This window comes from Lutra lutra, chromosome 2, assembly GCF_902655055.1.
Source record: "Lutra lutra chromosome 2, mLutLut1.2, whole genome shotgun sequence".
Taxonomy (NCBI): Eukaryota; Metazoa; Chordata; class Mammalia; order Carnivora; family Mustelidae; genus Lutra; species Lutra lutra.
This window is the reverse complement of record NC_062279.1, coordinates 174,034,636-174,053,462: the sequence shown is the minus strand read 5'-3', so window position 1 is coordinate 174,053,462 and position 18,827 is coordinate 174,034,636. Positions and strand designations below refer to the sequence as shown.

At 41.6% G+C, this 18,827-nt stretch overlaps 1 protein-coding gene across 5 annotated transcripts in view; it reads right to left on the bottom strand.

Moving 5' to 3' along the window:
- The window catches only part of FAM114A1 (family with sequence similarity 114 member A1), a 95,190-nt gene that overhangs the window by 57,874 nt on the left and 18,489 nt on the right, over positions 1-18,827 (bottom strand). For all 5 annotated transcript variants that reach the window (XR_007125305.1, XM_047719110.1, XM_047719112.1 and 2 more), the window contains 3 exons: positions 13,987-14,074; positions 2,281-2,394; positions 2,051-2,151 (listed from right to left, as the gene is read on the bottom strand). Coding sequence is in view for 4 of the 5 variants with exons in the window: in XM_047719110.1 (XP_047575066.1) it covers positions 2,051-2,151; positions 2,281-2,394; positions 13,987-14,074 (303 nt within the window). In the remaining variant the exon portion in view is untranslated. The remainder of the gene's footprint in view (positions 1-2,050; positions 2,152-2,280; positions 2,395-13,986; positions 14,075-18,827) is intronic.

The window sequence follows — 18,827 nt, the reverse complement described above, 5'->3', positions numbered from 1 at the left end:
TAAAGTCACAATTTTTTCCCATTAGGGGTTTAATATCCACTTCATTCTGTTTTCTTTTTCTTAGAAGGGCGTATGTCATATAATTTGTAGGACAGACAATATTATTGAAAAGGATGCTTACGGGTGCCTGGGTGGCTCAGTCATTAAGCCTCTGCCTTTGGCTATCGAGCCCTGCATCGGGCTCCCTGCTAGGTGGGGAGCCTGCTTCTCTCCCACTCCCCCTGCTTGTATTCCCTCTCTCACTGTGTCTCTCTGTCAAATAAATAAATAAATAAAATCTTAAAAAAAAAATAGAAAGGGTGCTTAGGAAAAACCAGGGCATACCTGAGATGAATTTTGTGAGCTCTGTGTGTATGGATAGATATGTATCTAAGATATAAAATTAATAGATGATCACAATACTGGTTTTGTTTGAAAGAATGTTAACCCAAGTAACAAAATTATGTGGAGCAGTCTATTAAAATGTCAAATATTCTCATTAATTTAGTGAATTCTTTCATCTAGGGTCTTGGAGTGTAGGACCCTCGGGCTATGTCAGATGGCCCTTGGATAATTTCAGAAACTACTAATAACCGTCTATAATTAGTATATTCATGAAATAAGACAGGTTGATTTCCATAGACTACTGGCTTTAGAAACTATTCTATCCTACAGTTAGCCTTTTGCAAATTCTCTCGTCAGCCATTGTTTTCCTTAAAAAACAAAGATTAAAACAACCAAGCTTCATTACCATGAAGTGTCCACATAAACAGGACTGCTTACATTTCTTTGCAACTTCTTTTTTTTTTTTTAAGATTTTATTTATTTATTTATTTGACAGACAGAGATCACAAGCAGGCAGAGAGAGAGGAGGAAGCAGGCTCCCTGCTGAGCAGAGAGCCCGATGCGGGGCTCGATCCCAGGACCCTGAGATCATGACCCGAGCCGAAGGCAGCGGCCTAACCCACTGAGCCACCCAGGCGCCCCATTCTTTGCAACTTCTGTACAAACATCCCCACTCCACGACTGCAATGACAGTATGCGTGCATGTGTTTATGAATTTACATGAATTTATACGCATTACATTTTATTCTTATATTTTGCCTATATGCATTTTCTAATCTTCTTAATTACCGCTTTGTTAGCAATATTAGACTTCGCTGAGTATCCATTAGTCCTCATTTCCATCTTGGACATTTAGACTTTGTTTTCAGCTCTGGGAGCCAAGCAATCGTTACACTATAAAACAGATTTTAACACACGCATATTGTGGAAGAACTAGGGAATATAGGCAATGTATATTTTTGCCTCCTGTAGTTTCTTTTCTTTTGACATCCTATGAGGCATTACTTTGGTAAAGCATCACACGGGAGAAGTAAGGACATAGGGACTTCGATGAAGGGCGGACCTAGTGGGAAAGTCTGGGGCTTTGGAAAAGAAAGTCTCAGAAGGTAGAAGTGAACCCAGACCGAAAATGAGGCTGCTGAGTAAAAACTCAGAAGACAAACCCCCTGCATGGACTCAGGGAGATGAGGAACTCAAGGTCAAGAATGTTAATCTTCGTTATCTGGAAATACTTCAGAAACATCTCGGGATATTGTTGCCAATTCCATACCAGAATTTTTTTTTTTTTTTAATTTGAATGGCTTTATCATTTTCAAATTGAAGGTTAGGAAACCCAGACCATCTAGCAAAAACAGCTGTCTCAAAAAAAAAAAAAAATTAAAAAAAAAAAAACAAACCAAAAAACAGCTGTCTCAGCTCTAAGAAAGGGGGCCCCCATCTCCTCCCCCAGCCAGAGGCTGTCCTTGCAGCTGTCGGAGAGGACACTGTTACATCAGACTGAAAATATTCCTTCTAAGCAGATCTTTTCTTTTAAACATAAAATATGTATCTTTTGCCCTTATTATTTTGGTGCCAAGGTTATGCTTACTCTGCAGGAGAAAGCGTAACAAAACCATAATCCAAAGTTACAAGGGAGGCCATCTTTTCTCTGATGTATTTAGGTCACTGGTAAATACAGACATCAAAGGGAGATGCAGGGGAAACAGAGAAGGAGCTAACGACTCACTGTGTTTTGAACTACATGGGTGATGGCTGACAGCATGCCCCGAGACCCGGATGCAGGCGAAGTGGGTGGGCTTTCGGCAGGGCTCTGATCTGTGGCCACACCTGCCAGGAAGGAGAAAAACACCCTCTTAGAGTTCATTCTGCTGATCTGAACTTAGAAAGCTTCCATCTGTGCACACAGTGCACTACGGCCCAAGTCCAAGAAGCCCCGGAAGAAAGTTCCTCACTCACTCTGAGGGACTCCATTTTCAGCACCAGCTTGGGCCCCTTCCGGAGAGCTGGAATTTACACTATGAATCCGCAGGGTGGCCCCTGCCTTTTCCTTGACTGCTGTCAATCCATGACCTGTCAGGAAATAAAAATATGGTTCAGGAACACCACAGAAAACGCCTGGTCTGCCAATTCCATAGCTCACGCTCCAGCGCTGTGGTAAGCTGTGGGTGTGTACCGCACTTATAAGAGACTGCGGCGGTTAGCAGTGTGGACGGATCCTCTTTACTCTTTTCTAAACTCCTCAGAACAGGAACGCACCGTTCATTTTTGGACTCCTTGCAGGCCTAGCCCGTCACAGACACTCAATTCATATCTGTTGAATGGAAACGCTCCCTCAAAGGTTTCGTCATTCTTTAGAGGCAGAGAGTGCAAGGTCTGGGGCTGACAGGTCAAAATTAGAAGGCAAATTGGTGAGAAAACCAGTGGGGGCACCCAATGGCTCTGACAGTTGTCCTAAGCAGTAAGGGCCAGGACGCAGGCTCGAACAGCAGCCAGTCAGGGGGAAGGACACTGGCTTTACCCATCCAAGCAGGGCCCGTCTATCCATATTCTCCACAGTCCAGCAGGGCACATATTCCACACACAGGGCTGACCTCCTCATCCCACCACACACACACACACACACACACACACACACACAACCCTATGCTAAGCCTAGCATAGAAATAGTCTTGTTTACATTTTATTCTGGAGCAAAATTTTTCTTTTCTCCTCAGAGGCCCCCATGATGAGCTGCAGCTTTTCTTAAGTTCATGAACTGAACACAAAAATTAATAGTCTACTCAGAGTCCTAAGTGGCTTTTTGGTTTCTTGAAGGAGAAACAGCCTGGCTTGCCATTGTGCCAGCACTCGCCTTCCCCTTTGCGTGCAGGGAGAAAGGGAAAGATTGCACTAGGAACCCAGGCAACACCAGGTTATTAAAACCCAACAATATTAGTTGTTGCGTGTGGGGGAAAAGTCCCAAATCATGGCAGGATTTGGGAACCAAAGAGAAGCAGCTGCTCTTAGAAAGCACTGTCAAAATGACCAATTGTTCATCTCCTGAATAAGAGAAAGACATGGATAAATCCCAAACCCAAAGAACAGTATTTGTTGTAACTTCATTTATCAGAGTGATCTTAACATAATCGGGGCACTGATATTTACCAGAGAGAGGACTAATTAGATCCAGTGGAAATCACCTGTCATTGTATGCTACCTAGAAAACAGGGAAACTTACAAAACATTATTTACAATGTTTACCATATTAATTTCATGCAGAAATATGTCTATATTCATGTGTAGTTCATTAGATACAGTTCAAACTTATGATCGGGTTACTAAAAAAAAAAAACCCACATGCTTTATAACTGCTAAAACTAAGGCTGAAATTCATTCTCTCTAGCTTCTGGTAAATTCCAAGCATTTCAGTGAAAACTTACTGGAGTTTTGGTAGCACCTTGAAGTTATAGAATATCACTGAACTAAGTTATACCCTGAGTCCATATTCCTTAACATATCTTAAAAATATATATATTCCAAAGGAAATAATGTACATCCAAATCACAGTCATGATTCTCTGAGGGCTAAAATAAAGAAAATGAATTGGAGAAGGCCGGGAGGCATGGGCTACACCTTCCTTGTGAAAGCCCTACAGGGTTCAGTGAAGACCCTGTCACTAACTCCTTCACCTTCTTTGCCCCTTTTGCGGGAGGGCCATGTCTGATTCTTTACCTAGGGAAAACCAGCTTCTCACCATCTCAGAATCCGATTGATTAGGGGTATGTCTGCATTAACTGCCTCTAGAAAAGTTACTTTGTTTCTGGAAGGAAACACCACGCTTATGTTCATATAAATGGGATGTGTCTGTTTAGTATACATGATACAATGCTGCTACTCCAGTCTCTCTCTCTCTCTCTCACACACACACACACATACACTTTACTGAGGTATAACTGATTTACAAAACATTGGGCACATTTACGTTTGCCCTAGCTTATTTTTTGATGACCAGTTCTCTCTCCTGAATTCTTTTTTTTTTTTAAATTTATTTATTTGTCAGAGAGAGAGGGAGAGAGAGCAAGCACAGGCAGACAGAATGGCAGGCAGAGGCAGAGGGAGAAGCAGGCTCCCCGCCAAGCAAGGAGCCCGATGCGGGACTCGATCCCAGGACGCTGGGATCATGACCTGAGCCGAAGGCAGCTGCTTAACCAACTGAGCCACCCAGGTGTCCCGCTCCTGAATTCTTTTGTTAGCGGAAGTACATCTTTCCTGCGTTCTACTCGAAATGGAAAGCTATGGTTCTTCACAGACACAGTTTGGATGATGCCACACCCTACTTTGAAGAATAACTTCTAAAACTTTACTTAGTGTGACATCTAGTGCCCAGAACAAGGAAGTTATAATAAGGAGTCATTGTTGCCTTTTGACTGTAAGTGAGTCATTCTCAGAGATATTGATTAGGTTTTACCAATAACAGAAAAAAACCCAAATACGAATAACACTCTAATGTATAATTCATGGATTCTTCATACATCATCACGAGCCCTAAGTAGCATCAAAGAAATGAAACTCCTCCAAATTCCAGGGCTCAAAATGTAGGATATCCTCTACACCTTGGTTTATTGCAGCAGAAACTGGTGAATCACGCAAAGAAGAGAAGAACATTGTACAATGCTGCGAAACTATACAATTTTAAAGCACATGTTAAATGACTGGCTGGTGTTTAATTTCTCACCTATACTCTACATCCTAAATGTAAATGTAAAACATCCTAAATCTAGGAGTCAGGAGGCTTGTGGAGGAATTTGGGTTCCATCGCTTATTAGCTGTGTGATCTTCATGAGTTACTTAACCTCTCTGAGTCTCTACCGTTGTTTCTTCTCTGAAGAGAGGATTGTAACATTTATCTCCCAGGGTTCTACAAGGTCACTAAAGAGAAGTACCTGAAACCCTTGGTCCTGGCCAACATTTATTAGAGCACTTACTATATCCCAGGCACTGGACTAAATATTTTTAGTCTAGTAAATTATCTCATTTCGTCTTCCCATTATGAGGTAAGGGATATTATTTTTGTGAAAACAGAAATCTGGTAACAGGAACTCATTTGCCCACGTTTCCAAAGCCAAAAAGGGGCAGAGGCAGGATTTGAACCAAGGCTTAACTCTAGAACTTACACATTTAGTCACTATGTTATATTTAGAAAGTTTTATATGCCATTTACAATTGATTCAATGTCATTTCAGTCCCATTTCTATAACTTCTTAGAAATCAGATCCTTGATCAGGAGCTTTCTTATTTTTAAAACACTGGCTTAGGCTAAAATTACTTGACTTACCTTACCTTGACCAGACAGCAAGGTGAAGGTCACCTCTGGTATGGAACCTTCCTCTGATCCTGTCCCTTTTAGCCAGGTCTTGGGTTGGCTTCATGTGATGTTTTTAGGATCATTTCCATGTTGTGCAGTGCTGTTATCTTATACATCCTGTTTAAATTTTTTGTTCTCAAAAAGCACTGTCTTATCATCAAGCCATTATCTTGTGAGTTCCACCAAGATCAAAACCCACCAAGTGAGTTCCACCAAGATCCAAACAAATTAAAACATCATTTGCCGGTGGTAGGAGGGTCTCTCCGGCCAGGTGGTAACTTAGGGAAGCAACAGCAGTTCTCCACATCACCCAGGATGACTGGCTAGCGCTGGGAGTACTTTTTACTGGTTCCCGACAGTAAGGCTCCTGTAAGTAGGGCACCAGCTAGTTCATGCAGAGGGCTCCCTCTCTGTGTTAATTTTTATTTTTTAATTTTGGTTTTATTTATTTTATTTTTTAAATTTAAATTCAATTAATTAACATATAATATATTATTGGTTTCAGAGGCAGAGGTCAGTGATTCATCAGTCTTACATAATACCCAGTACTCATTACATCATGTGCCCTCCCCCAAGTCCATCATCCATCCCATTCACCCACCCGCTACCCCCCTGGAGCAAACCTGTTTGTTTCCTATGATCAAGAGTCTTCTATGGTTTGCCTCCCTCTCTGATTTTGTCTTGTTTTATTTTTTCTTCTCTTCCCCTATGGTCCTGTTTTGTTTCTTAAATTCCACATATGAGTGAGATCATATAATTGTCTTCCTCTGATTGACTTACTTCACTTAGCATAATACTCTAGTTCCATCTACATCATTGCAAATACTTTAACTTTTAATATAGCGTTTCCTTCTTATCCACTTTATTTTTCTTTTAAAAATAAATACACAAAAAAGAAACTAAAAAATCTTATACCCTCACTTTCCTGATACAGCTGGCTGATTTTTATTTTTATTTATTTAGTTTTATTTTTTTAAAAGATTTTATCCATTTATTTAGAGACACAGAGAGACAGAGACAGTGAGAATACAAGGGGCGGGGGCAGAGGGAGAGGGAGAGAGAGAGAATCCCAAAGTGCAGGCTAAGCATGGAGACTGAGGCGGGGATCGATCCCATGACCCTGAGATCATGAGCTGAGCCAAAATCAAGAGTCCGACGCTTAAAGAACTGGGCCACCCAGGTACCCCTCTGGTTGATTTTTTAAAATCAAAACATTGATGATATTACCAAATTCAAAGAGTTTAGGAACATGGCCAACAGAAGGTGGACCAGCCTCTTTCTACTTAGACTGCTTCCACTGACTTACTAACATAATCGGCTATTAATAGAGTCTATGAACTTATAAGGGCCTATGGAATTTTTCTTAATTATTTTTTCAGTAGGCTCCACGCCCAGTGTGGAGTCCAAGGCAGGGCTTGAACTCACAACCCTGACATCAAGACCCGAGCTGAGATTAAGAGTCGGACATTCAACCGACTGAATCACCTAGGTCCCCCCTATGGAAATACCTAAGATCTGAAAAAAAATATTGCATCTAAGAGACAAAAAGGAAAAGCTGCAAATTGGAACAAGAAATTAATCAATAGTTACTTAAATATATTAAAAATGTGATATTAGGTCAACTGGCCAACTGTAGTTCAAATGAATTCAACTCCTACACAGTTGTATGTGAACTACATATTTAATGAGGCACGTGTCCACATTTCATTACATCATTAGCTGTGATAATAGAGGGACTTCAAAGGGAAAACTGCTTGGTGCTCTTAAAAGACTCTAAGTGACTCTGTCTTCCTCCTCATTAACCCCCATCCCCCTCTAAAGATAACAGCTCTTATTTGTTTCTTATTTTAAGATTTTATTTATTTATTTGACAGAGAGAGACACAGTGAGAGAGGGAACACAAACAGGGAGAGTGGGAGAGAGAGAAGGAGGCTTCCCGCTGAGCAGAGAGCCCGATGCAGGGCTTGAACCCAGGACCCTGGGATCATGACCTGAGCCAAAGGCAGCCGCTTAACGACTGAGCCACCTGGGTGCCCCCATCTTATTCGTTTCTTGTGATTCCTTTCATAAAAATGTTTTAAAAAAGCACATACCTACATATAAGCATTCTGGACCTGGCCTCTTCCTCTTCGCAGCATATAGTGGAGGTCTCAGCACAGGTGGTGGTGAGGGCTGTGTGTGCCGCCTTGCACATTAACAACTTTAAAGAGTCATCATGATCCACCTTCTCGCCCTCTTCATCATTTTCCTATTTACTATTTGTGTTGTCTATTGTCTGTCTCCTTCCACGCGGACGGAAGCCCTACTAGGGCAAGAGTCTTTGCGTCACTGGCTCACTGCCCCATCTCCAATGCCAAGGATAGTGTCTGGCACAGTAAGTATTTACTGAGTGAATTCGACATTGAACATCATTATATATATCAATGACTGTGTGCAAAGGATCAATAGAACTCCTGGGCTAGAAGCTACATGCATTTCAAATTTCATAGACAGTGCTAACTGCTCTTCTGAAAGTTGCATCAATTTACACGCTGGGTGAGTTCTGGGGGCATACAATAGTTTGGAAATATTTGCTGCATCTCAGACTTCTATCAAGGAATTGAAGATAGTATAAAAAGTTGTGAGGGGGTGCCTGGGTGGCTCAGTGGATTCAGCCTCTGCCTTCAGCTCAGGTCATGATCTCAGGGTCATGAGATCAAGCTCCGCATGGAGCTCTCTGCTCAGCGGGGAGCCTGCTTCCCGCCCCCACCCCCGCCTGCCTCTCTGCCTATTTTTGATCTCTATCAAATAAATAAATAAAATTTTTTTAAAAAGTTGTGAGAAATAGTTGTTGAGAAAAACACACAGATGATGTTGCTTCACTCAACTATAGCAAACACCAGCGCGGTGAAAAGAGGAGCCATTCAACCTTCCTTCTGGAAAAATCTTCCCTTTCCATAATGAGGGTTGGTGTCCACTCTGTAATCAGATACTCACTTCTTTTTGGGTTCAAAACTGACAAGTGTCTCTGAACGGATAGTTTATGCCTGGCCGTCCAACAGAGATTCACGAACCCCTGGGTCTTATTCACAGATGGCAAATGATCGTGAACAAACTCCACGCACAGACCCATAATCCTAAAATTGTTTATACTGAAGATCCTTGAGAACTTTCCCATCATCAGCGATGCCACCTTCAAAAACGAATTTACCCATTTAAGAGTTCTCACTGTAGTAGGATTTTGACAAGTTTGCCAGTCTCGGGAATAAATGCTGTCATTATTTCTGACAGGGCTGGTAGAAGGGTTTCATTAAAATGTGCAGAAGGGGAAAACCCTGTGACTTGGGAGAGGGGGGAAAGGGGAACAATGGTAATTTTGAAAAGTAAATATACACATCAGATACACCTCTCCCCCAATCAGGTAGTCCTGTAGAGGGTGGTTTGACATATAAAACTGTCAAAACTAGAATTAAAAAAAAAACTAAACCTTTAGGGCTTTTGTAATATCTAGAAATAAATTGCTCTGTGCTGCTATAGAATCTCTATGTAGGTATATCTGCGTATGTTTCAGCTTTGTCGACTTTCATCTTGATTGTCAGCTGATCTCTCATTTAGCTTAGCAACAGAGCCTTGGAAAAGTCAGGTTTCTAAGATGCTGGTGGGAAATGACATCTACATCTGGTTCTCACAGCATCACTTTGAAATGATCATCAAAATAATTATTTTTTTGTACTTCCCTTTCCTAGTCTGGTTTCTGCCTGGATCTTAAATAACCATATTAATGTTCATTTTAGGAACTTGCCCAAAGGCAGGGGCGGCAGGTGATCAAATTTTCTTGGAAGGTGAGGACAGTGTAGCTGTGGGTGAAGCTAATGCAAGAGTTACAGTCTCTCCAAAAAGAGCTGTTGGCTGAGAACTCTGATTTCACATAAGCAGTGGGGAGGTCACTTTTTCTCCTTTGCCCTTAACCTCGGGGTCAAAGTAGTGAGGCAAAGAGACAAAAATACAGAGTAGCAAAAAGTATCAGTTTTTTGTCTTTTCCCATTTAGCACAGGGGTTATAAATATCTTTCTCCTTCTATATATAGCCACAGACTAGGAATCATCATGTTACGGAAATTGGAAAGAATCTTCAAAGGTCTCAACTTCCCCTACCCATACTTTTCCAAATAAGGAATCTGAGTCTGAGAGAGGTTAAGGGCTTAGTGTTGCTAGTTAGTGACCACCCTCGTGATCCCACATTAGGAGCAGTGAAGACCAGGGCTCACGTCTGTAGGACTCCTGCTCCAGTGCTCTTTCTAAGAGAGAACCACCTTCCAAATGTTTCGAGTCTCCAAATGCTCCCCTGCTAACTCCGCACAGCTCAAACTACTCTGTCTGCAGTCTTTCAACACGGTAAGAAGGACTGGCTTCTATTTCCAGTGCTCAATTGACAGCCCTGTGTTCTGTTACTGACTCGGTGTTTTGCGCTCCTGTCTGTGGCTGGAATTACCCTGGGGGTAGTAACATGAGGTTTCTGAGCGGGAATCAATTGCAATGGAATACACAGTTATTTTCTTTCTTTACTTTCCACAGGCAATTTATAAACCTTCAAGAGCTCACCTACTGCTAGGAGCGCTGTTTTCCAATATGTTTCTTTGCCCTATGATAAGAACCTATTAGTGCTACAAAGTCTTGGGCGGGTGTCCTGGCTGTACATAACAGAGCCCTCGCTGGCTTGCTTCTTTCCATCCCTAGGTAGCAGCTTGGTACGGACATCAACCCAGGATAGCTCCTGTAACTTTGTAAACCCTATTTCACCCCTCGGTTTCAGGCTGTGAGCCTGGCTGTGGCACCTCTCCATTTGTGGGACGCTTGTGATCCCTGTTATCCCTCCCATCCACCACCAAGCTTTCCAGCCTTGGAACCCGTAACTTCAGCCTCCTCCCACTGCCCCTTTACACTACAAGCTTTAGTTCTCTCTCATGTCCACACAGAGATCCTTACCCAGTTTTAAAGTATGTATTGCTATTACTTTAGCTACTATTGCTACAGAAAGTCATGCATGTCTTGACCAGAAATCTCCAAATATAATGCCTCAGGAGCAACTTTGGGATGGCAATTGGGGTTATTGCTTTTGCATTCATTGGGGTTCTGATGACCAGTGATGAGGGACAAGTTTCAGCTCTACTTTTCTACCCATCGCTCCAATTTGTCTGATAGGATTCTTAGAACAGGCGTTGACATTTCAAAATTTTTTTGAGTTCTCTCGTGTGCCCTTTGGACACTGTGGAGGCAGATAAGGAAAAAAAATGCCAAGATTTAAATGCTTCTAAAAAGTCCAGCTCGTCGCTAGAGCCATAAAAAAGAATTAAGTTTCTGGATTTGGTGGGGTAAGTGAGGAGGACTTCAAACAGAAGAGGGAAGCGTGGCAGGTAGTTTTGAGAGAGCGCCCCCTAGTGCACACAGCAGGGGTAATCCCCTCCCCTCTGAGCGTGAGCAGGATCGTGAAATTGATGGAATTTCACTCCCAAGATTAGGGGACATTATATGGCAAAGGTGAAGTGATCTTTCCGTTATAATTAAGGTCCTTAATCCGTTGAATTTGAGTTTGTTAAAGGAGATCATCCTGGGGGTGGGGCTGATTTATCAGGCGAAACTTTAAAGGACGAGACCCTTCCTGAAGGGAGAGATCTGAAGCAGTGGGTAGAGATGATCCTGTCGGCTTGGAAGCAGGCAGCCTAGAGGAGCGGCAGGCGACCCCGGCCAATAACCAGCAAGAAAATGGGGGTGCCAAGCCTACAACCTCAAGGAATTGGATTTTGCCAACAATTGGAACAACCTCGGGAGACGACCTTGGATATCACACAAGTACGCGGCCGGCTGACACCCTGATTTCAGCCTGGTAGGTCACTTGGCAGGGAACCTAACTTCATTCTGATATTTTACGGGGCGATGTGCAAATGTCACACAATCTCTGAAACCGTCTCTCTGCACCCACCAGAGCAGGGAAGGAGGTGCCAGGGACTGGCACAGTGATCCCGCCGGTCCATGACCGTTCTCTCTCTAGGCTTTTCCAGATCAATTACTGCGCAAAGCCAGGAGAGAACCACCAGACGTTTTCAGGGGTGGCCACATGAACAAGATCCAGCATTTCTCATCTTCATGGTGCCTTAGACGCAGGGAAACGTCTAGAGTAACAGCAAACTCAAGCACAGGCCACAGATTAACACACTGACTTCAGATCAAATTAAAAGATGTGTGCCCCCCAGGATCAGTTGGGACCCACTGAGGAATTACATCCTGCTTCTTAAGTAGTAAAGCTAGCATCAGCTACTGGTTGCACTTGAACCAAGTAACAAAACCCAGAGGCCTTGGAATGCAGTCCACTTGACCACGGCTGCCCCAGGCGCTCTCTGTGCAAGGGTCAGATTACAAGAGGACACCTAAGAAGATAATGGGTGGTAAATTCAACAGGCAAGCTATCTGTGGGGGGACGGAAAACTTTGTAAGGATCCAGCGAAACTCAAAGTCCAACAGTTAGGTGTAGCTGCTGGCTGATGAGAAACCGTCACAAACACGAGAGCTGATGGCAGGTCCAGGAAGGGGCACCTGTACCCAAAGCATCTGACCTGTGACTCGAAGGGCAAGGGATTTCAGTGCTTACCGGGGAAGGAACTTATGTTTAGATTTTTTTATGGGAAAGTAAATCCTTTGTCCATAATGGAAGCTTTCGAAGCACCAAATTCATTATAAGCCTGGATGTTTCTGGACACCATTATTGCTTCTAAAGCACCCAGAATACTTCATGTTTTATGACATAAACCACAAGGAGAGCTGCATAATTTGGTAGCCATGTTATTTACTGTTCTATGACTTATCAAATGTCAAAACCTTTTGGGCTCCATGGTTTTGGCATCAAAAAGCACGGCATTCCTATGTGCGGTCGGTGGCAAGATCTACGGGAGAGCCCCTAAGAGCTCAAATGTTTTCCTTGGGAAGCAAGAGGCCTCCAGGCCCCTGTCTTCACTCTCTTGAAGAGACTCTGTCCTGCTCAGAACACAACACAGGCCCCTCTCCTATAACTTGGTTGGTTTTTCTATCTGTCCACGTAGTATCCGCAGCACAACCGGCCCCTTCAATCAGCAACAGAAAAAATCTGCTCTGCAGGGTCTCCCCAAAGGCCAACATTTATTCGACCGCCATCTTCTTCTTGCCAGAGCTCCCTGACGTTCCAGACACAAAATAGAGGAATGCAGTCGACCTGTTCTTACAGGCTCTCTATCTGATTAGATATTTGGCCCTTAGACCGTGACCATGGTCCACTGGAGTGGGACAAAGGACCTTCAGCCTTCCTATCCCTCCTGCTTTTAGGAGGTAACAGCCATGGACTACACCTTGAGAACACCTGACTTCAATGATCTCAGAGCTGTGTTACCCGAGGCTTCCCCTGTCCTGCTCCTCGCTCTCCACTGTCAAGATGAAATGCCTTTGCTAACTCAGCTTAGACACGTTGATGTTACACCTTCAGTTTTCACAAAGAAAGCCCATGAGAAATGGTCACGTGAAGAATTTTTTGACAAACCCGTACTGATGAAGACATGGTCCACTGTATCTTCTCCTTGTATATACAGAGCTAATACAAGAAATGTCTTTAAAAATATAACACCCGGAAAAGAAATTTATCCAGATAAACTAAGTTTTGGTTTATCATTCCATGAAAAATTGATAACCTACTGGCAGCCAAGATGCTCAGAGTCAAGGTCAATGCTCAGTTACTCTACCAGCCTTGGGATATATATTCTACATCCTTCATACCTGCATATTTTATTGAAATACCTCGAATCCTTCCAGGGAGTAGGTTAGTTGTATATTTTAAAACATTCAGGTGGGAGGACAAGGACAAAACTTTGAGAATATAAGACCCCAAACTGTATATCTTAAGATGCAATATAATATAGTGCTTAAATCTTTACCACTTGGTTCAAATCTCAACCCAGCTACTTCTGACTTTGGACAAGGTCTGAGCCTCTCTGTGATTCACCTTCTTTATCTCTAAATGGAGAAAATAAAAATACTTCTTTCTAGGGTTATTTTGAGGAATAAATGTATCAGTATACATGGTGATTCACCTTCTTTATCTCTAAATGGAGAAAATAAACATACTTCTTTCTAGGGTTATTTTGAGGAATAAATGTATTAATATACATGAAGCACTTAGAACAGAGAGTAAAAATGATTTGCTCTTATTATCTTGCTGGCTGATGGTAACCTCTACCAGTACGTGGTATGATCAAAATGTCAAATGCTATTATCAGGCTTCTGAACTTTATCCATTCAAATGCAACATATAATTCTTACCTACTGTAGCAGATGCTGATGAGAGCAGAGATTTGCCCCAGGAGCCCCAGCCTGCCCATCCTCCTCCATGGGAAGGTGAATCCACAGCCTTTAGAAAGACAGATTAGCAGAGGGCTAGCAATTCAGTATATTCAGGAATGGGAAAACAAAACAAAACAAAACAAAACAAAAAAACAAAACACAAAACCCTTGTTTTGAAACAAAAAAGAGATTTAAGAAAAAAAAAAAATCACCAGTAACCATATCTCCCTGGCTTAAAGTTCATAAGGGCCATAAAAGGATGCATAAAAGAATACTACCCACATTTCAATGTGTACTTCGGAACAAAACTGATCAGCAGCCGTGTTGGCTTGAAGTAAGAGGGAGGTTTGATGTTAAGAAAGACCCAAATATCCCCTTATCTGGAAGATAGGGACAAGGGCTGTAGGGGGAAATCATTTAACTTATTAGGGCACAAAGTGATTGGGAAAAGTTCAAAGCTCTGGCAACTTTAATGTAGCTAAACAAATGTTCTCTTCCAGGTAGAGGTAATTCTCCAACTCTGGGGTGATAGGAGGGAGCTCTGATGGATGACAGGTGAAGTGTCTAGAAAAGCACCGATAAGCCTGGAGATGGGTCGCAGCCAATAGGTAGCCTTTTGAGGTAGACACCCTCCTTCCTTCTTTTCTTTCTTTCTCTTTCTTTCTTTCTTTCTTTCTTTCTTTCTTTCTTTCTTTTCTTTTTTCTTTTCCTTTCTTTCTTTCTTTCTTTCTTTCTTCCTTTCTTTCTAAGACTTATTTATTTTGAGAGGGGAAGAGAGAGACAAGGGGGGAGGTTGGGGGGAAGAAGCAGAGGGATAGAGAGTCTTAAACAGCCTGCATGACCCTGAGATCATGACTTGAGCCAAAATCAAGAGTCGGATATTCAACCAACTGAGCCACCCAGGTGCCCCAAGATGGACGCCTTTCAAGGTGTCTTTCACTGTCCCTGGGCTCTGTGGGTTCAAATTCTTCTGCTTAAGTACTTGGATTAAGATTGAGAGACTGGTTTAGCTTGAGTTGGTTGGCTGAATAGAAGATGAAAACTCAGGCAATGTAGGGTGACCATATTCCATCCGTCTTGCTGACCAAGGATTAAGAGAAATCAGCGTGAGCAGAATGAAGGAGATATGCTTGGAGAAGTTGTTGAATTCCTGACAACTTCTCAGCCCCTGGTTTCTGTCCCTCCTCAAGACCCTATCACATCTTCAAGTTCCATGAGATTCCTGCATCGTCAGTGAGTCTGTCTGTCTGTTCCTTTTTTTAAATGTTTTGTTCACTGATGTGTATCCCCAGAGCCTAGAAGAGTACCTGGCATATAATAAGTGCTTAATACATTTATTTGTTGAGTGACTGACTAAAATTCATCCATTTTCTTAAGTATGTCTTAGTTTCTGTTACTTGCACCTGAAAAGCCCTGACTTGGGTAGTAGAACTACAGCTTTCCCTTCTTATCTAGGAACACATTCTAGAAAATGAGGCAAGAATACATTAGGAGTAATACTTTAGGTGCTGGAGAAATCACAGCTCTTTCCTCCAAAAAAAAGAAAGAAAGAAAGAAAGAAAGAAAGAAAGAAAGAAAGAAAGAAAGAAAGAAAGAAAGAAGTTCAGTGAAATATTCCTACAGATATTGTAGCTTCTATAACTTCTGACCCGAGGCTGGCCCATCAGTCAGCCCCCTTCCCTTCTCCCTCCTGCCTTCTACCTTTGGAGATCAGGGTGGTCATGTTAAATATTTGGGCCAACAGGATGCAAATGGGAAGGCTTTTGTTTTCAGGATAAACTACACACTTATGGCTGGCGCCAACTCTTCCCACATCCTTTCTTTCTGCCCTGAATGTGAATATACTTGTAACAGCATCTGCTGAAGCAGCCATCTTTGCGGACATGAGGGAAAAGGCCAGGGAACCACAGAGTCCCTGGTCCTGGGATTGCTGAGCTACTAAACCAATGTGAGTAGTTGACTGTCTTCATTCTTTCTGTTAAGTGAGAAAAAAAATAAGTTGCTATTTGATCAGCTACTCTGTGTTGAATTTTAGTTATTTGTACCCAAAGGCATTCTTAGCTGATTCACCTAGTAAACAGCAAACACCATCCATCAGTGTAGACTACTGGTCAAGAGAAAAGGGTATGGAATTAAATTGCTTGGGTTGGACTCCAGGCTCTGCCATTTGGGCAAGTTATTCAAGTCTTCTGAGACATCATTTACTCATTACAAAATGAGATACAGTAGTATAAGAACCGTAAGTATAAGAACCAATAACCTCACAGGGTTATTATGAATATTTAAAGAAAAAATTCATATAAAACTTTGAGCATAGTGTCTGGCACATAATAAATACTCCTCCATAATAATAACAAGAACGGGGCACCTGGGTGGCTCAGTGGGTTAAAGCCTCTGCCTTCAGCTCAAGTCATGGTCCTGGGGTCCTGGGATCGAGCCCCGCATCAGGCTCTCTGCTCAGCGGGGAGCCTGCTTCCTCCTCTCTCTCTCTCTCTCTCTGCCTGCCTCTCCCCCCTACTTGAGATCTCTCTCTATCAAATAAAAAAATAAAATCTTTAACAAAAAATAACAATAATAATAATAATAATAATAATAAACTGTTCTGTTCTTAACACTAAGAAGCAAAAAGCTTTGAAAGTTGGCTGACATTTATTTCAGTCTGGAAACAATGAGGAGCTTGTTAACATGAATGGAAATACTCAGGATTCATGACTGTCTGCTTTCATTTTTGGTGTCTACATTGATTTACTTCACATCTGCAATGGAAGCCAGTGGCAATTTTATACCATCAGGAAGACAGATGTAAGTCGGTGATTAATATCATTCTTTCACAGGACAAATCACTACCTATGTGATTAGGGAGAGTTAATACACTTAGGGGTGACAGCTTCCAACTCAAATTTATAATACTTAATACTCTCTGACAGCTGGTAATTGACTAGCAAATGAAAATAAATGTTAAATGAGTCTGGAACTTTTTGCAGTATAAATGACTGCTTCAATTGCTTTATTAATAAAGCTCCTTTGACATTGAGCTGTGACCTCGTGATCAGCTATGAAAATATTCGTTATCTAAGGCAAGTACTCAAATGACTAAACGTGCACATTTGATATAAAAACCATATAAACTAACGCTTCAACATGAATTCTCATCTTGAGTATTACCTCTGCTTCAAATGGCTCTAATGTTACACACTTAGGAGTCGATAAAGTAGGTAGCATGGATCTACTCAGATCTTTCATTTTCAAATATGGTCATTTTAAAGCCTTTTCCTCATCCTCATCCCATGTGACCCCCACCTCCTTTAACAGACAGCTTCCCCTACGAATTTGCAGAGAAAACCAAGGCCATCAGATGGGAACTCTCTTAACTTCCTGCCTCTCCTCATAAACTCTCAGAAGAATGACCTCATTTCACAACAGCAAATCAGACTTGGCTTGATCACGAGGGATATCCAAAACTCAACTGAAGATCATTTAAACATGAGCAACTGTTGTGTGATCCTAAGAATATGAAGAATGCAGGATTCCATCAAGTTCAAAGTCCTTTAAATAGAAAAGATATGTACATACCTAGTGTCCCACTTAAAGGTCTTTATCATTAAATGGAAAATACATTGATTTATTCAGGCAATCAGATATACATGTATCATTAGATAGAAAAAAAGGTATGAATGTTAGAATTCCATTGATCTTGAAGGCCTTTAACATTTAGATGGAAACATAAGTACTTGTCATGAAAGGTCAAAGATCAACCTGGTTGTCCTATATCCTTGAGTAGATCAAGAATCAGGTACTGTCCCTAGTTCACATCTGTAAGAACAAACCCTTTTTAGGTTTTGTCACTCATGACACAGCTGTTCTAAAAAGGGGCTCAGTGTGACATTCAGGGAGATGGAAATCTCTCTGGATGTCTGCAGTTCTGTCAAAATATTTGCTTGAAAATGGCCTAAGTTATTTCCAAGCAATTTTCTTTCTTGGTGGGTATGCATCATTCCACTCTGGGAATATTTAAAATTAAATATAGAAAGGTTTAAAGCATCAACATCATACTATTAATATAATTATACATATTTGGTCTTTTCTGCACTATTGTTTAAGAAATTAGAGTGAAACTTAAAAAAACAATTTAAAGTGAATGAATGATTAGACTTTTTTTTTTTTAAGGTTTTATTTATTTATTTGACAGGGAGAGAGAGAGCATGCATAAGCAGGGGGAATGGCAGGCAGAGGGAGGAGGAGAAGCAGGCCCTCCCATGGAGCAGGGAACCTCACGTGGGGCTGAATCCCAGGACCCCAGGACCCCAGGATCATGACCTGAACCAAAGGGAGATGCTTAACCAACTGAGCCACCCAGGTGCCTGGAATGATTAAACTTCTGATTTTAAGTTGAAAACTTCCTAAGTTTATGTGTGGTATTATGACATCTAACAGGTCTTTAGGTCCACTCTATAATTTAAGTTAATAGGCTTATAATACTTCCTATGCTCTCAGCAAGGTTTTGTTTGAGTAGATAAATGAGGTGCTAAAAAAAGAAAATAGAATATGTTACATTCATATAGACAACAGTTTTAAAGTATTTGAACACACTTAAGTTGGTAAAAAGGGCCAATCGTTCATCAAAAGTCCCTTGAAAGTGCCTGCTGGATTTTGCTAGACTTCCAAATAGAGTAAGATTTGTGAGATAAAAATAAAGCCTAGGAAGCATTGCAATTTTGAATTTATAACCTTAACACATTGAACACCGATGTTTAAGCCAAACTGAAAGTCAAAGAAGTCCCTTTTATTTTTTAATTTTTAAAAAAGATTTATTTACTTGA